This window comes from Sturnira hondurensis, unplaced genomic scaffold (genome assembly GCF_014824575.4).
Source record: "Sturnira hondurensis isolate 20B ecotype Veracruz unplaced genomic scaffold, ASM1482457v3 Scaffold0011253, whole genome shotgun sequence".
Classification (NCBI taxonomy): Eukaryota; Metazoa; Chordata; class Mammalia; order Chiroptera; family Phyllostomidae; genus Sturnira; species Sturnira hondurensis.
The window spans coordinates 3,738,397-3,764,991 of record NW_028083884.1 but is presented as its reverse complement, the minus strand read 5'-3'; the positions used below and the strand labels follow the sequence as shown (position 1 = coordinate 3,764,991).

The following is a 26,595-nucleotide window of genomic DNA, read 5'->3' as shown; positions in this document are numbered from 1 at the left end:
ACACATCCCCTTTCGCAGGCAGGAAAAAAGCCAAACATCTAGAAATGTCTGTGTGTTACCTTGTCGTCTGCTGCCGTGTGACGTGGTTTTTCTAAGCATGACGTGGCCGTAATGCCTTTCCAGTGTAACGACAAATACTGTGTCAGTGAACATCGTCGAGTTTACATCAGGTTTTGTATGAGATGATTGCCGTGTGACCCTAATGTGGAATGTCTCCAATAATACCTGTTGCTTCTGTAGTTCTGTCTGTGCAAACAAAAATCACCCAGGGGCGCTTCTTTGACGTTAAAAGCTAAAACTGTGTTAACTTGGATGAGGAGCGAAGGACTTTTTAGCACAAGGACCCTTCGGCCCTTTAATTCTCTAGAGAAGTGAGCTAATCCTCCCTTCCCATTTGCTTTAGGGAGCTTTTCAGTGAGGCTTTGAATGACCTGAAGCCTGCTGTCAGGTGCAGGGTGGTGGGAACTAAGGAGCTTCCTACTCGTCCACTTGCACCAGCAACGGGACAGCAGCCCGATGCTCTGGGTCGCGGTCTGCAGGCACTCGCGGGGCTTCTGTGCAGGCAGCTCTGGAGCCTCAAAAATGGATGTGTGACAAGTCGGCTCTCCCGGAGGGTTTACGGTTCTCCCTGCCCCAATACCGTATCATTGATTCCTGCTTTAGTTTGGCCTTTAAGACTTCAGTGTCTTCAAGAATGCCTGCTATTGATTCCTAGAAATACCATGAAAGATCAGTGGAGTCTTTCAGGACTGTTTTAGGAGCAAAAGTTATCAACTATCTGAGAGGGAAAAAGGAATTGTAGGGTCTTTTACGTGGCTAATATTCTGGGATTAGCCAAAACTTTAGGGGGAAAAATGTCATACAGCTCTCTGAGTATGTCTTCTTCTGTTTGGGCCAGGCAGACAGGCAGAAAAGCCTTAACGAGGTAACAATGACCATTCACTTTTCTTTTGGTTGCTGAGTGTACCTAGTCATGTTTTAGCTGTTCACTTAATAAACCTCCTGAACACCACTGTGCCTATTTGTATTCCTTTATACACCAGACACTATCATTGGAACCAAATACATAAGAGGGTATAATGGACTGTTGACATTTAATTAAAAATTGTCCTTTTCTGCTTGCAGGTATCAGGTAAAATCCATTCCACGTTAGTTTGAAAAATGTTTTAAAATGAAGTAGGTAACTAGTCACGTCGTCAGTGTGGAAAAACTCAGTAAGTCATCCCTGTATCTCTAAAAACGGTATTTCCTGATTGCTATAAACAAACGTATGTGATAAAACGAAACTATGCAGACATTTGAGACTGGGCCCTGAGGTTCCGTAAAACTTACGCCTCGCACGGGTGTGCCTTGCAGGGGTGAGGGTCTAGTTTTAATCAGATCTTCAAAGGGGACCCTCCCCCCCTAAAAGGAAAACTTATCTCCATTTATAAAAACACAATACATTTTTAAATTAAAGAGATTATAGATTTATTCACTTTTAGTGGACTTAAAATTTCATGATCTTTATTATCTTATTATTTGTAAGAGCCAAATATCTTCCAATTGCCTTTCAAAAAATTCAGATACACTTTTAGAAAGTGACAATCCCCTCACATTTTCAGCTGTTTTCTCCAAATCACACATGGTCACATAGTATTCAACTAGTTCTGACATTAAAGGCTTATATTTAAGGCTGGACATTAAGACATGTAGCGTATTAATTCTGATTCCAAAACAGTGAAGTGTTGCTCAGCTTGATTATCTAACCCAATCATGAAATACCAATGTAGAAAATACACTCTAAATAGTCTAACTGCTAATAACTAGGTAGCAGAGGCAAATCCATAAACCGAGCATTTTGAAGCGTAAAGAAGCGAGCAAAACCCGAACTGAATGCTTTTAGGCAGAGTTCGGAACGGCGCTTCCGTGGGGCGGCCACGGGCGGCCGCGCGTGTCTGCGGGGCCGGTTGCCCCAGGCTCTCGTTGCGAAGATGCAGTGACCGCCTTTCCCAGATGCCATCAACGGAAGATATGCTCGTTTTCTGTGGTAGTTTCTCTTTATTGTTTTTAAGCTATTGATAACATAGCATGGCAGCAAGATCACATCAGGAATGTAATACAACTGTTTTCATCGAAACCTCATCCCTTGCGACCCCCTTACGCTACTGGGCGCGCTGCCGCTGCACTAAAGCACAGCCATGTTGCCTCCGCTGCTCCTCCCGGCGCCCGCACCAAGCACCGCACTCCCCGAAGGGCTCTTTTACCAACAGCACGGGCAGCGCTCCTGAGCTTCCCATGGCTGTGCTTCCCATGACGCCGTTAAACACGTGTAAAGCACGAGTGGATTTTTAGGAAACCCAAGTTTCACCATATTTCTACCGCTCTTCAAACGCATCCGTTGCAGCACAGTGCTTGGGTGTCGCCACTACGGCCTCCACCGTATGCTCCACCTTCCAGGTTGTCGACGGTAAGTTATTTGTATAAGACGAACGTTGGTTATCATATTGGGCAGATTGTTTCAAGCATGTGTTACAGAACATTTTAGAGTTCGGAGAATTTTGTGTATAAAGAACTTCTATAGCAGTGTTCTTTGAAAACACGAGCATGCTTATTAAATAAACAAAATGGGGTATACACAGCTATATTTTTGTTAACTTGGCCAAGAAAGTATTGTTTCCTAATATTTCACTTAATAGCAGAAATGAGAATTGGCTATTGATTTTAAAAGTGGAATAACTTTTCTACCCTCAAAAATGTTTTTATCGCCCATGTTAAGTCCTGCCTTTATTGGAATAACTTTACTATTCAGAGCACTTAGTTATGCTATTGCTTCCCTCACAACAGTCTCGTGAGGTAGAGAGAATCTTGTTTATTCCTACTTGGAGCTGGAGCATGAAGCCCTTTTGTGGCTTATGGTTATACAGTTCACTTACAGCCAATGGAAGAGCGTGAACTTAAAACTCTAGTGTGGTGTCCTGGGCTACAGATTTGGGCCAGAATCCGTACTATTATACCATGCCTTTTTCTGCCAGCCATACAAGCTTTATATATATAAAACTAGATGGGACAGCTTGTACATATATATTTTATATGTATATATATTATCATAGTAGTTACCAACAAAATGGAAAAACACAGGGATCTTTGTAGAGGCACACGAAAGGCCACAGCCGCAATGGTGCACCAACCGAGGCCATGCTCAGGTCACCCTTAGTTGCGTGTCACTGGTACCCACGTGATGGCCCAGGTCACAGCAGATCTTCATTTTCAGAGAACTGGCCTCAGTTCCTATGTTATTCAGACTATGTTTTCTACTTAATTTTCTTTTCTTCCCTCACGTACGAAGACAGTGCGAACTACAGAAGCATTCGGAATGCTCACCGTTCCTTGGAGCCTGTAGGATGTCAGGCAGAGCAGTACGTCTACTGGGCACGACTCCTCTCCTTTGCATTTTCCTACATGAAAATGTTTCTAGAACAAAACAGCCCAAACCAGTTATCAGCGTGGTCATTTTAAGAACAGTCCTCTGAAACTTTCAATATCCTTGCATGTTTGATTTCCTATGGGAGAACTGAAGATGAAAAATAATTAAATGTTTAGAACTTCCATTTAAAGGGAAAGCAACATTTGAAAGACTATGTTTCAAAATCCCACTGGTTGCTAAAATTTTTCAGTAACCTCATCATCTGGCTACAAAATCCTTTACCAACTCTGTTCTATGTTTACTCCTTATTACATTTTGTTTTTCGGTGCAAGCTCTTCAAATCAATCACTATATCCTCACTATACCTCAACTGCACAAAACGTTTAGAAAAAAATTTCACAGAGGCATATAAAGCAAGCAATATATGTAAAAAAAAATTTTTTTACGAAATCGGTATAACTGACTAAAGCCAGTATCTGCTTTCATGTTTCATTTGGCAAAAGCAAGACAAAAAGCACCCCCAAACCCCAAAATAATAAAAATCTCAAGCAAGTAGAAATGACAAACATCCTAACACAAAGTAAGATGCAAAACCTGTTCCCTCAATGACTGCTGCTGTCAATTCGGGCGCGCGTTGCTCTGTTGTAACGGTGATGGAAACACAAACATTACATGAAGCTGGACAGTATCCTATTTAACACTGATTCAAAACTAAGAGGAAGGGAAATAGCACAACGAGACATCACATACACTAATGTGAAAGGTCAGCTTACATGATCTCATAATTAGAAAAGTTAAAAATAAATTAGTAAAAATAAATCCCAAGTATAAACCCAAAAAGCGTAGCTGTAAATGCAATCTGAAATAACCAATGCAGTGAGCTGGTCATTATTTTTGCTGGAAAACAACCTTTTCACTCTGGTTCTTAACAGAAGCAAATAACCGGAGAAGCAGACCAGAGCGCACTAGAAGAGGGTTTCGGCGCGGTTATGCCCCCGGTACTTTAAATGCGACTTCCCCCCAATCACTTGAAAGTTTAAACAGAGTTACACGGACTCAGATGGGCCAAATAAGTCGTCCGATATGCTGCTGAACGGCTGAGAGTCTATTAGCTGGGTTATTTCACTATCCAGATCTTCTTCTGTATCGTCTGTGTACTTGCTTAGTTTTTTGGAGGGCTGGTCTAGGGACAGGCTCTCTAGAGACTCGATATCCTCAATGCCTGCTCGGTAGTGGATCATGAGCAGCGTCAGAGCTTGCAGTCTTTCACCTGACTTGGCCAAAGCGGCGGAAAGCAGAGATTTTTTCCTTGTATCGGTGGTCTCTCTCTCTTCTCTAACGAGGGAATTATTATGTTCCAACTCCTGGTCGATCTCGTTTTGCAGTTTATCCAGCATGAACTCCAGTTTCTGGATCCTCTCCTCTGTAGGCAGGCCCCTATACAGGTCACGACCGATCTCTTTCACCGCGATGAAGACGCTGTCATCCAGACCGCCCTCCTTCCTCACGAGCTTTATCCCCGAGCTGCTGACCCGTTTGGAGGGACTGTTTGGGCCACACACCTCCGTGTCACTGCCCTCGTTGTCCGACGTGTTGGGGGTGTGTTTGGGGGAAGGTTCCACGAGATCAGCTCCCGGTTCGGAGAGGCGGGTTTTAGACACCTGGCGCAGATTTAACAAACGGGAGCTCGTGTTGATGATGTGCCTGGTCAAGCCCGTTGTTTTGTTGGCGGACTTGCCGGCGTCGGCGTCAGCACGCACAGGCAGGCCCGGAAGGGTCTCTTGTCCTTCCAGCCTGAGGTTTTTCAGGGTGCGGTCTAGCCGCCTATCAGCGGCTCCACACAGGGGAGTCTCGGTCAGACACTTTTCCTGGCATTTTTTATGGCAAACGTAGGCACAGAACAAACACTGGGAAGCAGCTTTAGTCCACACTTTCTTCTTGCAGTAATCACACCAGGTTGGGTTCTGGAACTGAGTGTCCTGAAAGCTGTGTTTATTTTCTGTTAAACCCATCTGTCCGGCAAAGTGCTCCTCTTTTGGGAAGGCAGAAACCTCCTCCACCAAATGCAATTCTTTCTCTTTCTCCAAGTTTGTAACTATATGGTGGTCTGGTTCTCCTTCTTTTAGATACTTGAAGTGAACAGTAATGTCACCAAAGCAAAATTTGTCATTGAAGCCCTTTTGCACACTCAGATTGCGCAGTGCGGTTCTTGTGACCGCAGCCTTAGGGGACGGGGCTTCCAGTCGGAACTTGGAAAGGTGCTCCATGTTTGATGTAGCCAGGCACCCTAGAGCCAGCTCTTCAAGTTTCAGGCTCACATGCCCCAAACAGATGAGCCCCCCCACCTTGAAAGGGTCCTTGCACCACAGTGCAATGTTTAAGTACCTGTGGCAGGCCTCTATGTCGAAGACACAGGTTGCTCTGGTTCTTGTCCATTTTCCTAGCTTATTACGATAGGGAATTTCTGAAGATTCCCACATTTGAGGGTCGTCCGAACCGTCCTTAGGGGGGCAGGGGCCTTCTGATGTCAAGTCTTTTGCCACCTCCTGCTTTGTTTGAAACTGCTTCGACACAGCTGCGTCCTCTGGGTGGTCCAGCGTCCTCGCTTGCTTCTCCGTAGGTTTTTCTGCAGGCAGAGGGGGCAGCGCCTTTTCGGGCTTTTCGACAGGGACGTCGGGTTCCACCTGACTGGGGGCGTCGGCGGAAGGCAAAGGAACTTTCACCTGCGGGCGCGGCGGCACGGGCGGTTTGAAAGCGGCTCCCTGGGTGGGTTTTGACACTTGTGCTGCGTCTGCGATCTCGGGGGGCTTTAGGGCTGAGGGTCTGTTTCCTTCTTTGGATGGGAGTTTTGGGGGTGGTGGGTGAGTCCCTACAACCATTTTACGGTTTAAAACTGGCGACACCGTCCCAAGGGGTCTAACTGAAAGTGACGTTGGGGTACGTTTGGGACTGTGACTTGCCGACTGTGCCTCTTCTTTGAACTCAGCTTGAGCTCTGACATCACTTGCCAAGTCTTCGAACTCTAAGTCCAGATCTCTGTTCTCAGAGTCCACTGCCAGCCCACCTGCGTCTTCTTCATAACTTGGTTGGCATGAGCTTGACAGAAAGTTCTCCTCCAACTGTCCAAAGTTATCTTGCAGGACCGCGCCTTGGTTACTCTGGCCAACGGGCCTCTCATAGTACACCAGGACTCGGTCGCCGGCCTGCTTGATGAGCTTCAACACTTGCAGTGTAGATGTGATTTTCACACCTAAGAATTTAAAAGGGAAAACATAACTCACCGCAATCATAAATCATCATGATTATTTAACAACTGAAAAAGTAATACGTAAACTTCCAAAATACATGATTAGCTTTCTGATGCACCTGTGTACTGATTCTCAAACCCTGAATATGCTGATGTCCTAGAAATATTTACCTTTTGAAACCAAAGGATGACACGAAAATCCTTAGAAGGTGCCAAGCTGGTAACTCCTAACTGCTTCCCATTCCTTCCTAGGTTTGAATGACATTGTATAGCAGTTTACGGGAGCTGGCTGAGACCTTATGAAAGGATTTTATTAGTGGCCCTGCCTGGATAGCTCAGTTGGTTAGAGCAGTGTCCCAATGCACCAAGGCTGTGGGTTCAATCCCTGGTTAGGGCACACATAAGACTCAACCAAAGAATGCATATATAAAGTAGAACAAATTGGTGTTTCTCTTTCCCCCTCTAAAATCAATAAATTTTTAAAAATTAGGAAAAAAGAGTATTAATGGTTAAACCAGACTTTGAATGATGGGAAACTGATTCTACTGCAGGGAATCCCAATTTATACCACATATTACAAGCAATTGGTTCAAATTAAGAGATAGGTGCTTAAAATAAACTTAGCAAAATACTATCTTATACATAATGTGCTCTTTTATAGATTCTTTTTATCAGCCTTACCCATTAACTAATCCTTTTGAGAACCAGAAAGAATAAGGAAGGCATAAGTTGCTTTAAAGTTAAACAAGTTGGTTACTATCTGCATGTATACTGATAACATCTATCTTAAGTTTTCCTTTTATTATTTTCCAACAGGTGCTACCTTACATAGGTCAAAATCCCAAAGGTTCGAAGATGTATACTGGAAACTCGCCCTTCCACCTGTCTCCTAGCAATACTCTTCCTTCCCCGAGGCGATCAGAGCCCACATCTTCTCGTACATTCTTCTGGAGAGCTTCCAGGGGCGCATCCTCTTCAGGCCCGGCTGTTCCCTGCTCTGTCACTGCCCTCCCCGAAACAGGACTGACCCAAGCTATCACTTTCTGTAGGACTTAAGAGAAAGGCGTGACAGGCCTTTGCTCCCCAAAGGTCTTAGGGTCATCCTAAATAAATCCAAGTAACATGAGCCCCATCTAATAGCCTGACTTTTGGGTTCCTCAGCCTATCTTCCCTGTCACTTCGGCTGCCCTGGGGAGACCATGCTGTAGACCTGGCCATCACTCGGCACCTGCCCACAGCAAAGGTCTTCCACTTGGAAATTAATCCCTGCCCGAAATCTCCTATTTTCCACCTCGGACAATCCACTCTGTGAACTGAATCTGCTCTGAGGTCACTTCCAGATTTCATCATTCCTCCTTTGCGTTCATGGTCCATCTGGTTCTCCTGATATCACTTGATTTCTCTCTGACCTCAGTCTCAAGATTTCCGTGATGTTCACATCAAGATTTTCTATTCTTTTCCCCTGGCCCTCTCCTCTTCTACACCTATCTGTCTTTCCGAGCTCCAGGCCTGCTAGCCCCACGGTCTCCCTCTCCACTCCTGATATTCCCACCTGATCCAGCACCAAGTTACTCTCCATCTTCAGCAAGGCGTTCAGTGCTGCCTTAGCATTTTGTTGAATAGTCTCTAAATAACTGAGTCTCTAAAACACCAGCTTCAAACCTCTCCTAGTCCCTAGCCCACCCTTCCTGCTCCTTTGTTCTGTAGAAGACATCACCCAATATACTGAAAAGATCAACCAGAAGCCACCTTTCCTCCCTGCCGATAACGTTCAGGTTCAGTGCTCGCCCGCCTCCGAGAAGGGGGATCACGCTTCTTCGTGCTTCGGATCCCACTCTCCCCTAACTGCCTCCTTCAGCACTTTGCTCCGTTCATTACCCCCATATTTTTAGTCCCTTCCTCCTCCTGCTTTAAAACCATTTTCATGACACTGTACTAATTAGGTCCAGAGCATCTCTTCTCTACTTTTTCTTCACCTACATCTTCCCTTTGCATGCAGATGTTCCCCTGGTTTAGGCCGTCACTAGTTTTCTCTGCCTTTCGCTCTCTTCCTGGATCACATCCACTTCAGTGGCTTCAACTACCTAGTAGTTTTCCTTCGGTCTCTCCCCTCTTTCCTACATTCCCAACTCCTCTGGATGTCACCACCCAGATGTTTCTCCAACACTGCAAATTCAGTGTAGTTAAAAACCCTCTTTGACCTTCTCCTACTCCTGTCCTCACGATTATGTGGATCAGCTTGCACCCTCAGTTAACCTGCTACAAGTCCCGGAGACAGCTGACGCCCTACTCAACCGCCAGGTGTCAAAGTTCCAGTCCATTTTCACCTCCCCTCCATCTCCTCCAGATCCCCGGCTTCAGCTGCAGTAACACATGGCCCTTCACTGTGACCCCTCACTCACACCTTCCCTATCTGAATCATCCAACGTATCGCTCAAAAATCTTCAGCCTACAAACTCACCACACTAAAATCCAGAGCTTTCTAACATGACTCTTCATAATTCATCCAGCCTTAACTTCTACTTCCCTTTACCTACAGTATGTCCCAGCAAAGTTGTAGTTTGACATGTGCGTAAATGAAAAATAAGCCCGTCTAACAACCTGTAGCAGGTGAAAACTTTGACTCAGTCTAAACCCACTCTCGTGATTTAATACCTCCCCGTATCTCACGGCTCCCCCAACCATCGGGAGCTCTTTGGAGAGGGCCGCTGTGCCCCCTAGGACTGGTTGGCCAAATAGGAATTCCTTTTCTTTTGGAACATTTCAAATATATGCAAAAGTAGATGAAATGAAATAGTAAAATAAACTCTATTACTAAATTTCAAATATAACAAATATTTTGTTAATCTTATTTCAACTGTCATCAATCCCATTATTAAATATTACGAAATTATTATAGACCCATATAAATGAATTGTAGCTGTAAAAATTAACGCATATCAAACCCGTCCCTTATTTCAATAATCAATAAACATTTTTTACATATGTTAGACATATTCTCCATTCTGCATGCATTTATACTGCTTAGGTTGGTTAATTTTTGGTAACAGATATTTACCGCTTGTGTAACTAAGAACAAAACCCTTTCAAAAAAGTGCATAAAAAAAATTAACTTTATCCTGTAGGTAAAACCAAAATAGTATGTGTGAATATAAAAAAAGTTTACACTGAATTGCAGTTTTTAGATGAGAAAGAGTAACTGCCATATTTATGTTTCACAGTTAACAGATGAGGTTTATTTTATGGCTTTGCTATCCTAAGTGTCTACGGCACATGTGTTTTAAATTAAGTTTTAAGGTTTCCTCCAGATTTTTATTTGTAATAAAGTTACTGCTTTCTTTCCACTACAGAAGTAACACGTCTTACAGAAATGAACGAAGAGGACGACCCCACGCCTGCCCTCCGCATTCCCTGCGACCACACAGCACACTGCACAGCGGCGAGCTTACCTCCGATAGCGATCAGTCGGTCCCCTCGCTGGAGGTCGGCAAGCGCAGCAGGCGAGTTCGGGGCCACAGTCTCAATGATGACGTGCCCAGCGTAACCATCAGTTGAGTGGACAAGGCGAAGTGTAAGCCCGACACTTTGTAAATTCCCCTTAATTAATTCAACCTTTGATAAAGAGAAAAAAATGAAGGCATTCAGTGGGTCCACTGCAGTGGAGTGAGAAAACATTAACACACCGAGAATGCTACAGTTGATGCAGACTTTTGTACCACGGTGACTAGCATTATAAACAAATACAGGAGGAAAGAAATCTGTACTATGACTATAAATTAACATGTGCTCTGACTGCAAATCTAAGCCATTAAAAAATCACTTCTTTATCTTCTCTGTGTCGTGTACATGCTCACTGTGGAAAACTTGGAAACAAACAGAAAGGCAAAATGAAAACTACTCCTAATCATACTGTGGGCAGTCTAGAACATAACTGTCAATATTTTGTACTTTCTAATGTATATATTTTAACACAAAACCGAGATCCCATTATGAATGTAATTCTGAATCTTGCTTTTTTGGAAACACAAGGGGAAAAATCTTTTACGTCATTAGATACACTTTTAATTGTTTTTTAATCCTCATCCAAGGACACATTTATTGATTTTTTTTTGAGAGGCAGAGACATTGATGTGAGAGAGAAACATCAATCAGTTGCCTCCCACAGGCACCCCAACTGGGGGTCAAATCTGCAAACTTCTGGGTGTACAGGACAATGCTCCAACCCACTGACCTACCCGGCCAAGGTCAGATATACTTTGGAACCTCCATTTCTTATGGTGTATTGTTAAATATTCTTTTTGTAGAGAGGGGGCAAGGGAAAAGCATTTCATTTATGTTTTATTAAGAGTTATCTTGTTAACGAGATACCCTATTCTAACTCATACAGATAATTTTGTTGTCTAAATGAATGCCACCTAATTTATCAGGAGTATGTATCCCATGTTCACATTATCTGTGACTTTAAGAAACAATACATGCCATCTGTCGGCATTCGAATCAAAGGAGAGAGGGCCACATCCCTCTAGATGGCAAGAATGCAATCTGTGTTTATTGAGCTAAATTACAAATCAGTCTAATTGTATTATTGGTCAGCTTAAGTTTCTTGGTTCTGTTCTTCAAGAGATCATCATGTTCCTCATGAGGAACTCTGCCAAATAACCTGCTAATATCCAGATACGTCACTGTCGATATTGCTTCAATATAAGAACCCCGTGTATAGGCCAGAGATTCAATTCTCCCAGCTAGTGATGGTGAGTGCAAAAGTCCTTACTGGAAGTTGTTCTTTAATGTAAGTGTTCATAGAATTTGTAAATTTGTTTTTATATTAAGGAAAATCTTAATCATATTATGCTCAAGAAACAGGAAAATGCAGTCAAGTTTTTGATTACCTAAAAGTTTATAAAAAACAAAAACCCTTCCAAAAAACATTATGTGCTTTAATCGCTACAACATTTGTCTAAATAACCACTTTATAATGTTAAAAGTGTTTCCAGTTAACAAAGGCCACTAAGAACATTCTCTCAAATTCGCAAACATAATATATTCTTAATACAAAGTACCAAGGCAGATACTGAGAATGTAAACCATTGTATCAGAGGGCTAATGGCAGCGAATGGATAGAGAACTAAACTGCACGGATACACATTTTAAAAGCTAACACTCAGATTTGGAACGTGTGTGATTTACTTTGTCCTTAAAGCAGAACGGAGGTGGGGGTGGGACTGAGACTCGAACTGAGGCTGGTACAGGGTTTGGTGCGATGCAGTTTCCTATTTATGTTCTGCCTGCCAATCATACTATTCCCTTTGCTTTTCTAATTTCATATGATCCTTGAGGTAAACATTTCTGATGGAAGAGAGAGGTTTTCAATAGGATTAATGAGTAATGGAAAATATAAAATTATTTCCCTTCCTCCCTGATTTGTACTACTGATTATTAGTAAATGCCCTTTATTTCATACTTATACAGGGAATAGAACTTAAGACACCATTTTACCTCTTTTATTTGTTAGAATATAAAAACACCATTTAATAAAAACTCTGACAAAACAAAGCTTTTAAAAATGAGTATTGCAAAAATTTTGTTATTTTAATGTAAAATTTAAGATACAGTTTACAAGACCGTCCACATGATACTGTGACTTTTGGAGCAAAACTGACATCTCTCGTTGGAGTAAAACTATTTAAAAACAAAAAGAGGCTAAAAGTATATCATGTTACACAATTCTCCCCCATATACTTGGACCTATATTTTAAAATTATATTCCAGACTACTGGCTATACCATGCACTATAACACATGTACCAAACTAGAACCTTTTAAGTCATGACGTAGAAATTAATAGAAATTTTAAACACTTTTTCTATTTCTAGTGGAGCAAGTGGCATTAACTTCCTGAAATATAACATCATTACCCAAGAGACTGTGGCTTTTAAGATTTTATCCTGGAAAATTTTAAATATATACAAAAGCAAAGGTAATAGGTAAAGTGAACCCTGTGACGACAAATTGCAACTACTCCTGTATGTACATCACTTTGCAACTATTAATTTACCAAACCTGCCATTAAAGATGTAACCTGTTTCTATATTTCTTCCAACAACCAATACAACTAGAAAAGATAAGCAAAGACATAGACTATCTGAACATTATTAACCTCAACCTCAATGCCATCTGCACAACACCAGGCCTAACAACGGCAGAATACGCAATCTTCTCAAGTGCACTTGGTCACTTCCCTAGATGTGCTAGGTCATAAAACAAGAGTCAATAAATTTTAAAAGACTGAAATTCAACATACGTTCTCTGAATGAAATTAAATTAGAAATCAATTAACAATAAGATAATGATAAAAACCCCTATCAAATACTTGCAAAGAAAAACACACTTCTAAATCATTCATGGTCAAAGAAGTAGTCAAAAGAGAAATCTATAGGTTTAAATGCTGATGTTTGGAAAAAGTATCTAAAATTAGTTATCTTTGGCCCTGACCAGTGTGTGGCTCGGTGGGGTGTTGTCCTACAAAGCGTAAGGTCACGTGCCTGAATTGCTGGTTCGGTCCACAGTTGGGACGCTTAGGAGAGGCAACTAATCAATGTCTCTCTCTCACATTGATGTTTCTCTTGCGCTCTTTCTCCTGCTCCCCTGTCTCTAAACAAATAAAATCTTTTTAAAAATTAGTGATCTTTGTTCCTACCTTTAAAAATTAGAAACCCCAAAGTAGAAGGAAAGAATGAAGAGCAGAGATCAATGAAATAGAAATACAATAGAAAAGTCACGAAGGCTGATTCGGTGAATTGATAAGCCTGAGAAGATGATTCAACAACACGGACACACCACTAAGACAGACTGAAGAAAAAAAAGGATACATATTTCCAAAATCAGAGGGCAGTATTACTACGGAATCTACAGACATTAGAAAAATACATGGACAACTTTATGCCGCTACATTTGACAACCTAGATGAAATGTAAACATTTCCTTGAAAGATACAAATGAAAACAAACCCCAAAAGACAGAAATTTTGAATACCCATAGAGCAATTAAATGTATCAAATTCACGAACCTTCCCAGAAAACAAAAAAACAAAACCAAAACCAAAAAAACTCCTCCAGGTCTAGATTGCTTGCTTCATTGGTGAATTCTTAAGGAAGAAATACCATCTTACCTGGAATCTTTGAGAAATAGAGACGGAAGGGACACTTCTGAAATTATGGTCAATGTTACCCTAATGCCCAAACCCAGACAAACACAAAACAGGAAAGCAGAATTACAGATTATTCTAATGTTCAAATATAGATTCAAAATACCCATGAGGATATAAAGAACTCCTAAAACTAAAAAACAAAAAAACTAACAACAAGGTTTAGAAATGTGCAAAATATAATATTTGAATGGGCACCTCACAAAAAAAGATACATATGAATGGCCAATAAGCACATTAAAAACATTTAATTAGTCATTACAGAAAACACATTAAACCCACAGTGAGACACTGCTACTACTAATGGACAGCAGTAACACCAGATGGTTGGAATTAAAGACCGATGGTATCGAGCGCTGATGAGGTAAACACAGCCAAGGGAACTCTCACTCATTGCTGGTGGGAATATAAAATGGTGCAGCTACTTCACAAAGGTCTGACACCTTCTTAGTAAGTTAAGCAGACACTTACCATATGACCTAATAATCTTATTTTTAGGTATTTTATCAGAGGGAAATAAAAATATGTCCAAAGACTTGTACGCAAATATTCATGAAACATCATTCATAAATTAATTGGGTCAATCAACAATTGGTCAGCTGGTGAATTGATAATTGAACTATTAATACTACTCAGCAACAGAAACAAAATTCTAATGCACACAACACAGATAAATCTCAAAGTTATGCTGAGTGAAAGGAATCAAACACAAAACACAATATACTCTGATTCAATTTGTATGAAATTCTAGAAAAGGCAAAATTATAGTGACAGGAAGCAGATTAGGACTTGCCAAGGACTAGGGGTTGGGGCTGAATATTGAGGGCAAGTAGCACAAGTAAAATTGTCAAGGCGAAGAAATCTCCTGTAACTTGATTGGGGTGAAGGTTACAGGACTGTCTACAATTAGCAAAGTTCACCAAATGTAGTTGGTAAATTTACTGTATTTAAATGATACCTTATAAAACTATTACAGCGAAAACAAAACCTCGAATATGCCATTTTTTCTTAAGAAACTTAAATATACAGATCACTGGTAATTCATTCAGATAGCCCTTAGTTTTCTACTATACTTAATAAAACAACTTGGGATGTATCCAAATGGTCCTTAAGTCAATCAGAAAGAAGAGCAGAGCAACATTTAGACAGTTTTTCCATTTGACTTACGTCAACCAATTGCACACAGACTCTCAACTACAGATAACAGGAATTGATAGACTCTAGATACAGGACACATCAGACAATAATGACAGGAAGTAAGAACAGTGTGTTTGAAAGAAAAAAAGACAGATGAAACATAACCCACATTTTTATTTTGCTGTTAAATAAAACATGAAGATACACCTTTAAATTCTCATCAAATGCTTTCATGTAATTATAAAAGAAAATGCACCAAAGAGCGTGCAAACAAGGCCAACAGTCGTCTGGGGCTCCGAGCCTCCAGAGGACACAGCAACCGCTTTTCACGCCTCCTGTTCTGAGCGGCTGTGGGGTTACCTTTTGTCCTCTCTGCATAACGCATCATTTCTTAATACTCCGAATTTTAGACAGTCTGCTGACTTACTATAGCAGACAAGGGTGTTAGTTCATTCTCCTTCCCCCAAATTACAGTGGAGTTACATCACTGTTTTTAGTTCCTCTACCAGTCTCTTTACAACTTTAATTAATACCCATATACCCCTATTTCGGATCTCATCAACTACAATTTCCCTCTGAGAGCAGGACTTCTGTCCTTCCCATCCCCTCTCCTCTCTGCACACTCGACCTTCTAACCTCTGCCACTGAGGCTGATAACCATTATATTTATGCTCTAAGTAAGCTGTCCAGGTTGACTGATTCTAAAGGCTAAAGAATGAGCAGTGTTTATATTATGACTACATAAACATTATTTGTTGCAAATCTGGGCATCATTACATCTTGTCTTATACAGCCTTTTATTCTTCTTGGATGTTTTAGTTTTCTTTCAATAACACAGCTTTCACTTTAAATGTAGGATTTATAGAAGGCCTGTTTCTGCAGTTAGCTCTTAAATTTATCTATCCACTTGTTTACATATTAAATTATTTATTTAGCACCCACTAGAAAAGAAATTTTTCTTTAACCTCTATCTCCACTTTTGCCAAAAATAACCTAGTTAATAAATGTAGAAGGAATGAATGATCATATTAGAAAAATCACTCATTTATGCCCTGGCTGGGTGGCCCACTCGGCTGGAGCATCGTCTGGTATACCACAAAGTTGCAAGTTCAACTCCTGGTCTGGGTCCACACGGGAGGCAACAGATTGATGCTTCTCTCTCTCTTTCCCTCCCTCCCTCTCTAAAATCAATGAGAAAAAATCCTTTGGTGAAGATTAAAACAAACAAACAAATAAACAAAAATCACCCTTTTATAACCTCCACTCAAAGTTGGACTATGTTAGATTTTCTTTTTTTTTTTAATTGGGACATTTTCTTTCTTTTTTCTTAAGATTTTATTTATTTATCTTTAGAGGGGAAGGGAAGGAGAGAGGAGAGAAATATCAATGTATGGTTGCCTCTCGTTAGTCCCCTGCCGGGAACTGGCCTGCAACCCAGGCATGTGCCCTGACTGGGAATCAAACCTCGATCCTTTGGTTCGCAGGCCCGAGCTCAATCCACTGAGCTACACCACCCAGGGCGACTATTTTAGATTTTTAAAACAGATGAAGTCAACCCATTGTAATAATGTATGAATCTTTTTTTTTAAAACAAATGTCTATTTTTTTTAAGATTTTATTTTTTCATTTATTTTTAGAGGGGAAAGAGAGAGGGAGAGAAACATCAATGTACGGTTGCCTTTGGCACATCCCCTGCTGGAAACTGGCCTGCAGGGAACTGGCCTGCAACCCAGGCATGTGCCCTGACTGGGAATTGAACCGCGATCCTCTGGTTCGCAGGCCCACGCTCAATCCACTGAGCTACACCAGCCAGGGCTATAATGTATGAATCTTGATGAGATCCTAGTTTAGGGAAAAAGCTACAGAAAAACATTTATGGGACATTGGGAGCATTTTAATACCAACTGAGAATGAGGTGAAATTATGGAAATATTAATTTTGTTATGTGACAATGACTGTACACAAGTCCTATTTTTAGAAGATTCATACTGAAATATTTAGGGGTGAAATATGATTTCTACAACAATCCTTGCCTATAATTTTAGGCAAATGTTAACTTCTCTGAAAGTAATCGGCAACAGTAAGATCTATCTCAGACGTGGAGCTGTGAAAAGGCTCGTATTTACGACTATTATCAGTGTGAATGACTGGGCACACTGCCAGTCAAAGCCAAGGGTGCAAACCAAGGGTAAAACCCAGACTGCTCGGAGTGAACTCAACGTACAGCTAAAGAAATGAGGCGAACTTGAAACAAACACCAATTAAAGAGAATATTTAAGCTATCTTATGTCAAATATTAATTTACTTTCATTGGATCAAGATTGAGAAGCTAAAAAATAACTGTCTTATTAGAAAAGACAAAGATGGTAATAATGTCAATATTTAGTGACAGAAAAACAGCCGGTTCAAAACCCCCTAGAAGAATAATGAGCTCGAGCGTGGGCTTTAGCTCCAAAGAGCAGAGATTACACTGATGGGGGTAACTATCTACCTTTTCACAAAATTGTAAATGTTCATCCCTTTAGAAAGCTTCCCCTGTGCAGCAGACTAAAGACCTATCAAATGAAGGGAAAAAGAAGGGGCCATAAAAGGAACAGCGGGAAGAGAAACACTATTTCTTAGACAAATAAAAGCACAGTAATGAAAAAATGAACATGAGATATGATGTTGTCCTTTGGGGTGCTGACCATGAAATCTTTATTTAAAAAGAAACAGGGCCGGGGGATAAAAGCAGTGGCAAAATTTGATAACAAATATAGGTACAGACAGTGGATGGGGGGCTCTCGGTCAATCCCAACAATCACGCAGTAACTTCCTTTCTCTTAAGAAGCCAACTGGGTATTTTTAGGTTCTACCAAAACCCGAATGCTCCCCTGCTCTAAAAGGTAAGCTACGATTAAGGAAATGTTAATGTCTACAGAACTTTCCACTTGAACTCTGTGTAGATGGTGAACATCTGCCTTCTGCGTTTCTGTTAGAGAATAAGGAAAGCCTGGTTCCTCGGTGTCCCAAAAGAGGATTAAGATTTCTGTCACAGGAAAGCTAATAAACGGGGTCACAACACCCATCCCCTTTGAAATAGTCACCTGGCTACATCCATGGAACTGGCCTGGAAGTTCTAGGCCAAGTCCTTCAAATCCAAATAGGTGGCTATATAAGCTATAGAAACTCCAGGACCCTGAGACTGTTCAAAGATCCTACTCTCATCAGAGGGCTGAAAGCATCGAGGGCAGTATCTAAATACTAGTTAGTGCTGTTTCAGAGTGTATCTAAACTACATACTGAGACTGAAGCTTGACCTGACCCAGACACGTACGATACGAGGTGTTGGGAGTGCGGGGGAGTGAAGACTGTCTCTGGGTGAGCGTGGGGCAGGCTTCATCCACAGGGGTGACACTCAGGTTACGTATTGAAGCATGAGACGACTTGGAACAGGTATTCTTGGGACTAGGGAAATGGGAGTGGGATGGGGTAGGAGACTATCATGCCCAGGCCATGGTAACATTGTCAAAGCAAAGAGACGGAGACAAGAGTTCAGGGCTCACCTAAAAATTAAAACCATCATGATGACATCAGTTGAAATCTAACAGGAGAGAAACTTCCTATCACAATTAGGAGAGAAGCATGTCACAAAACTTACCAGAATCCTACCTATTCTGATTATCTAATAGGGGAAAAGTCCTATAATATGTAATCCTGCAATAAATGTATAGAGTTTGCAAACATCTATTAACATCTCTCTGCAGTAGCATATTCTTTAAACTTGTACTTTGTGACATGCTGATATTTTATAAAAGAAATGAAACTGGTAATACTTACTCAGTACCTACACTAATGTTTGCCAAGGTCTCCCCCTCCCATCCTCGGCATGGTTACGGGGGAACGGCCTTGCCATGGAACATGGTTCCAGTGCTCTGCCTCATTAGATGGGCCAGGGACGTATGCCTGACCCAAGCTGGACCGATCAGACTTCCTTCCTACATGGTAGAGATCTGGACTGGATTCCTTAAATGGAATAAAGATAAACGGAGCTGTAGGCAGCCGGGTATCTTCTCACAAACTGGAGAGTGGAGAAAGGCAGTCTGCAGAGTGAAGAACAAAGTACAGAAACAGCCAGGTGCAGATAGGGGAGAGAGGCCTGGCAGGGGTTTTGTCTTTGATTCCAGTTTGTTTCTAAGGCCTGGCTGCAATCCTGCTAACAACGGCTACACAGTGCCAACCCATGCTACCATGAACAGTGGCCCTGATGCCCACCCTGTTGGGCAACTACCCTGACCAGGAAACTACCACCTACAGAATAAGTACCCCTTCTTTGGGTCCTGTTTTGAACAGGTTCTAGCTCACCAGGCATGTGTTAGAGACTGTTACATACAATATCTCACTACACTCAAAGTGCTGTGTTTATCAAATCAGAAAGCTACAAATACATGATAAATGTAGAATTCATTACAAAGGATGTAAAGTGTTTTCTTTGTGGCTTAGCTGGTGTCAACTGGCCTGAATTCTGTTGAAACCAAAATTGAAATACTATTTCTAGTACTTTTTATTTTTTTTTATTTTATTATTTTATTTTTTTAGATTTTATTTATTTATCTTTAGAGGGGGAGGGAAGGAGAGAGGGAGAGAACCATCAATGTATGGTTGCCTTTCGAGGGTCCCCTGCTGGGAGTTGGCCTGCAGGGAACTGGCCTGCAACCGAGGCATGTGCCCTGACTGGGAATCGAACCGCGATCGTCTGAATCGCAGGCCCGCGCTCAATCCACTGAGCTGCACCAGCCAGGGCTTTTTTTTAAAATTTATTTCTAGTACTTTTTAAATACAACATACATAAGAAGTAATCAATCATGAAGAATTTCTGACACATACTAACTAAATAGCAATTGCAGGGCCTGAGCCACAGTCAATACACACAAGGTTTTGAACAGCCTGCATTTAACTTCCCCACTATGTCAGGCGCAGGGCAAAAACTTCCAGCTTAGTATCTGCATCTGTCTTGTGGAGAGCGGTTTAGCAAAAGCACCGAGAGAGCCTCTGAGAGCGCGCACACTCTGACGTCCCTTTCTTGGACCCAGCGGGGATCCTTATTTTCACCTGGGGGAAAAGCAACATTGATTTTTAAATCCCTTCCTAACATGGATATAATTTTACACAATGGACAAAAAGGATATATTTTAATAACACATCAATGTAACTCTTTTACAAACTGTTCTCTTTGACACAAGCTTACAGCATTGAGCAAAAAACCAACAATGCAACAAAGAGTAAAAGGATCACTAAGTAAAAGACCTGAAACTACTGAGACCAGGTACACTTTGGAGTATTCTCTCATTAAGTAAGTTTCTGAAAAAGACATCGTGAAGACTACTTTGGTAGAGCAGTGGGGAAGGGGAGGTATGTATAATTTGTCAATTAATGCTAATATTTAATCTACATTGATCCATTCAAGTCTCCTTTTAAAAAAACACACAACTTCATGAATATTAGTAGAAAAAGAATTTTTCCCTGAAAAAAAAACCTAAACAAAATAAAATGTTTCAAATTATTTCAAAGTTTGATACTTAGCATAGCACTTATAAAGACGTTTCACAAAGACACAGGTATCCATGAACCATTAGGCACTGCTCTTTTCCAGGCCACGCCATGTTCTCCCCATGCCTAAAGCCCAAGTACCCTACACTTACAACCCATGTCCGTAAAGCACACACCCGGGGGTCTGCAAATAGACATTACCCATGGATACATTCATTTGCTCCAACTGGCCCCAAACGGGGAGTTATAAGAGATACAGCGCCCCACTTCGGAATGCCTAAACATCGTGGGAAAACGGTGAGAAGCACAGAAACAGGTCTGACCCGGACAGCACAAGTACTGGCTCCACACTCCTGGGCAGGCTCGGCTGGCCTGGCTGTCTGCCCTGAAGTTCAACCCCCATCATTAGCCATTTTTGGCAGGGCACTTCCTACACACATTGCTGAGGGACTACTGCACTGAATCTCCAGTGCTTGCACTGTCTCCATTAAAAAGGGCGGGGGCAGGACGGGATGAATGAAGGTAAAAGGATCAGGCAAAGAACATAAGTGTACAACCCAGACTCAGACAACAACGACAATGTTTTCAAAACACTGAAAACCTGTACTCTTTCAGCTGTGACAGAGGTTTCTGTGGGGTGGCTAAGGAGCCCGTACAGGCACAGTCTGCCCAGGGACTCCACGTTCCCGCCACCGCCTGTCCCCTCCCCTCCTCCTCCAGGTCTCTTGTCAGGACCAGCTCTGGCTTCACCTACTCTCAGGTCACAGAGAGCTGGCCTGCTTTCCCCTCCTTTTCAAAAACTGCCACCAAGCACCTAGGGTTTGTCCTGGTTTCCTCATTCTTACCACCCCAGAAAAGCTGGACATTCCTGTTGAAGGGCGCTCTGGCTGGGTAAAGGTCCTCTGCAGGCGCCGGATGAGAGTGACTAGTAAAGAGGTTGTAAAAACAATTAGCTCATAAATTGAAGTTTTCAAAATACATACCTGAAAGTAGCCCTATTTGTTTATGCCCACCAAATCCCTGGATATTCTGGGATTATTCAAATTTACAAAATGGTCTTCAAAAACCATTTTATTAATTCACCATCCAAATATTTCTGTCAGAAGGCCACTTGGGTTTAACAAAATTTGGTTGCCGTGTTCATGCAAACATAATACAGTTTCACTTGTCAAAGTAACCAGACCTGTACATGCTAAGGATTTTTAGAAGGTGACTAAAAATCATCGTTTTTGATGGGCCATTGTACAAATCACCTTTACTTGGGCTTGGTTTGGGATGTGGAATTAAATTCTGAACACTAAAGTCCCAGGCAATCATGACCAGGGCAGTGGTTTTCAGCCGGTCTGCTGCGAGAATTTTTAAAACGTGCAAAACCTGACCATCTAGTCAGGGGCTCTGACCTCTTCTCCCTAAGATGGTCAAATAAAAACATGAAAACAGCCAACACAACAATAGCCATCCAGTGTGGCTATTGTTACACTTATTTTTTATACTTATTTTTTGTCAAATAAGCAAAACATATTTTGGTGGCTCACAGAATTTTAGTGATCAGTTTATGTGCCATGAGATGAGGAAGGTTGAAAATTGCTGGACTGGGGCATTAAAGATTTATCCCCAAACTCCGAATTGCCACTGAGAGGCCAAGATCTCTAAAACCAGCACTTTTATATTAAACACGTTACTGAGCTGCTGCAAGGGGAACTTCCGTGAGCGGCGTGCTCGGCGCAGACGTGTTAGCAGAGGTAACTGTCTGCTCATCTCCCTGAACACCAGACGCTGGGTCCATCTGATTACGGGTGCGGGGCTCAGGTTAAGGCCAGGCTGGGGGCCAACCACTCACTGTCCATCTCAGTTGGAAGCAGCGACAAGGCTGTCATTGAGGATCTAGGGCCAATTTCACATACTACCATCTGTTGCCTTTAGTTTTTTAAAATAATTTTATTGATTGATTGATTTTGATAGAGAGACAGAAAGAAAAAGAGACATTAATTTGTAGTTCCACTTGTTTGTGCATCCATTGGTTGATTCTTGCATGTGCCCTGATCAGGAATTGAACCTGCAACCTTGGCACATCGGGATGATGCTCTAACCATCTGAGCTACCCAGCCAGGGCCACCATCCCTCACCTTTAAAAATCAGAACCACAACTGACGGTCCTACTAACTCCATCAGTGGCATGCTAACACTGACAAGGAAGCGTGAGTTCTTGCGCATATTCATTTTCCTCCCTGCTGCTCTCTTCCTTCCTCTCTTCCCGCCCCCCCCCCCACAGACACACTTGAGTGTGAAGTAACGCTTAGCTCAATTCCGAAGGGAATGAGTTAGAACTAGAGTAAGTACTATTATTACTCAATTTCTGATAATTAAACACATTTCAATAAATGATAATTCTGAGAGCATTTAAGATCTTGCTTCCTAGCGTATCAGTTTGGCTAAAATAAACTCATAAAAATTCAAAACATTGTAATTATGAAATGTTAAAACAATTTCTAAGTTCTAGAATGAAAAACTGAACACTTATGAAAAAAAGAAAAACTGAGTCTCTGAGGGGTCATTCTGTATCAATTCCACCTCCTTTTAAGTACAAGCAGCTGTAACAGCACAGAAGATGCAAACTGAAATGAGTACACACTTTTGCTTCCACAGACTCAGCTACGTTCTCACTCATCTTCCACATAGGCCCATCACTCTAACAGAAAAAAGGAAATACAGCACTAGATTTATTAGTTCTCTTCTTTGAAACTCTCTTATCGGCAAAGAGGACTCATCATTTGGATGCCCACAACCATACCATCCCCCCCCCCCGAAAGTACAGCTCTTGAAACAGACATATGGTATATTCTTTGGTGTAGAAATTACTGTCAGCTCCTACAGAACTTTTCAAAGACTTGTCAGTAAATTTTGGTTCCTAAAGGTTTAAATAAGAACAGTCCTTAAACTCGTACGCCAGATAAATGAAGAGAATCTGCCAGACAAAGAGAAGTAAATTTATAGAAGTAAATTTTCACACCCGTCCCAAATGATGAAAAGAGTGACATTTTTTAAAAAGAGGTCTTACAGGGACATATTTAAAGGGCACATGTTAAATAAATCCTGAGTTCTTTACATGAATTTTACACGTAAACATTTTGTCAGCAGAATGCCTCAATTTTCAGCAATTACCTCTCAGAGCACAGTGAGAAAACGAAACACAACACTGCAGTCAGTCCCTCCTCCGCATCACAGCGGGTTGGACATTCTCCTTTGCAGAAAAGGTGCAGTGTCTGGGATGACCTACATACGGGAGTGCGGGGTTTGAATTCTGGCTCTAACGTTGACTGGTTTTGTACACAGTCTCAGGCAGATGAGTCGGCCTCTGAGTCTCTTCTGTGAGAAGGAGATACTACCATCTACCATGCTGGGTTGCCGTCACGTTAAACACAACCGTGGGCATGAACGTCTAAGCACAACCCAGGCACTCCCATTCTCTCTCCTCGGGTGGGTTAGGAAGAGTCCGCTGGGGGTGAAGACACAACTGAGGCCCCTCGGTCTTCGAAACCGAATGCCTGCGTGGCCATCCGATTGCCGGGTCTCTAAAGCAGCTGGGTAGTAAATCAGGACTGCATCTTCTGGTTGCCTCACCAGAGACCGACAAAGGCACAGAAATATGCGGAAACAGTAAAGTCCATTAGACAAATACAGCTGACCTGAGAGGTCTAAAAAATAAAAATGATCCTCTGCCTGGGTTCAAACGCTATTAGGAAGGTAATCTCATCCAAATGATTACCTTGTAATACACTTAGGTATCTTCTTCTCCCTCTCTTTTTAAATCTGATTGAAGTCTCTAATGTTTTGATTTGAAACTATTTAAATTTTATACAACCACTCTAGTGAAATAAAAAGCTCTGAAAAAATACGAAGAATCTGAAGTTGTTAGGGAAACAAGAGAGTGGAGCGCTCCCCCTTTTTAATTCCTTTGTCAGACAGAAACAGCTCGGATTCTGAATCATCGAGCCCACCCTCAGCCTCACACAGTACCACCGTACTTCTGCACGGTGATTTACATCCTACCAAGGAAGTGTGAGGGCCTTAGGGACAGGCTGTGTATTTGTTTTTTATAGCATTTTATCCTGAAATAATTTCAAACACATAGAAAAGTTGCAAAAATAGTACAAAGGATTTCCATTTATCTTGAATCCAGATTTCTCAATTGTTTAACATTTTGCTACATTTGTTTATCTTCCTCTCTCTCTGCATTGTGCTCTGAACCATCTGAAAATAAGTTTCAGACATGATGCTACCTTACCCCTAAGTACTTAAGTGAGATTTCCTAAAAAGGACATTTGTTTATACAACTACGGCACAAAGTCAGAAAATTCACGTGGATACAGTACTATTAGCTACTCTAAAGACTTTATTCTAGCTGGAATGCAACTCTAAAATGTGTACCAATTGTTTTTGCAAAATCTTTGACCAAAGAATCACTTACATCAGGGGTCAGCAAACTAAAGACGTTCTTTGGAAAACACCCGATCAACACCCGTTTGTTGATCTGTTGTGTCGAGCTGCTTTAGACGCTAACACAGCAGAGCCAAGTGATTGTGACAGCGGCTGTTTGGCCCTCAAAGTCTAAAATACTGAGTATAAAAAGTGTACTAAATACGTATATAGATAAAAAGTGTGCTAAACCATGACTTGCTGAATAAATGTGCATAAATACACACACACTGACACTATGGATTTCCATAAACATAAAAACTGGTGAAGGAAGTTATGGTGCACAGTGGAATGTGATGCAGACACAAAGACAAGGGCACGTGTGTGGGGATCGAACCACAGACAGTGTGTGTGCTTGTGTTTATAAAGTTCTTCTATACGGTTAACAGTGGTCTCTGAGGAGTGAGATTATGGTTGACTTCGGCAATTCTCACCACAGCTTTCTGAAGTTTTCTTTAACTGGGTAAAAAATATATAGCTCATGTCAATTTCCAAATGTATCCTTTTTATCTTAGAGAAACTGCATATTTTGTTAGAATATGCAAGTTGCCCCTAATTTCACATATGAAATATCATCACCAAAATTAAAACTCTGCTTCATGATACCCACTGCCTTATGCTCAATGGTTTCCTACTTCAACTTCTAACATTTTTAGTGTTGCTCAATCTATGAAAGAAAATTCACATATCATTTATTTAGAAAACAAGCCATCTGTCCACCCTCTGAAAATCACTTGATGACCTTTGAAGAAATAATAATGAATTACACAGAGGTAGTCTTATTTACAATGAGTAATAAAACCTTATCTCCTCCAGTATACAGCACTGTTTGTATAAAACAGCTTTCAAATATAACCACCTACTTGCCTAGTATAATCCAATATCAATGTAAATCAACATGCTTAGAAATGGGAGACACAGCTGTCCCCAAACCCACTTTAAACCCTGCCATGTTCAATATTTATGTAAAGAAATACCCAACACCTTATGGGAAAAGGCTGATTTCATAGGACATATGAATTAAGTGCCGCTGCCACCCTTTCCACTGGCCTTTTTGAAGATAATAACAAAAAACTCCACCTTGTTTTACTTTAGCCTGTTCATTTTAAAGTACCTTCAATCACTTCACATTTACAGTAAAGTACAAAGGCGAGTGCTAGAGATCTCAAACTGCCTAGTACCATGAACTACTCCTTCCCGAATGTTCTATGGTATTAATTACAAGTATCTAGATTTTTTGTATGCCACATTAACACCCTTTATTCCTAAGAAGTTCTTAATTAATCTTAAACCTTTCTGAAATTTAAATGTATGTTCACGCTTTACTCTCAGTTGAGATGAGCAGCGGCCAATTAATTAATCTCCATCCTTCTTATAAAAGCCCTCAGTAAGACTTGCCGATGTATTTAGAAGCCACTATCCTTAAAACCTCCTGTCTTTAAAAACAAACAAAATACCACCATCTCATGATTGAGAAAGCTATTCCTCTGTCCTCCTCACCTTGTTACAGGAAGGACTTAAAAGGGGCAGGGGGTTAAGAGAATATACAAAACATTAGGAGTGTGGCAATTAGGTCACTTTCAATGATAACAGTTAC

At 41.3% G+C, this 26,595-nt stretch overlaps 1 protein-coding gene across 1 annotated transcript in view; it reads right to left on the bottom strand.

Annotated features, from left to right (window-relative positions):
* Positions 1-1,612: 1,612 nt before the first annotated feature.
* PDZD8 (PDZ domain containing 8) overlaps positions 1,613-26,595 on the bottom strand; it is a 65,816-nt gene continuing 40,833 nt past the window's right edge. The window contains exons 4-5 of the mRNA XM_037059673.1: positions 10,103-10,265; positions 1,613-6,656 (exon numbers count right to left, since the gene is read on the bottom strand). Coding sequence (XP_036915568.1) covers positions 4,453-6,656; positions 10,103-10,265 — 2,367 coding nt within the window. The 3' untranslated portion in view covers positions 1,613-4,452. The remainder of the gene's footprint in view (positions 6,657-10,102; positions 10,266-26,595) is intronic.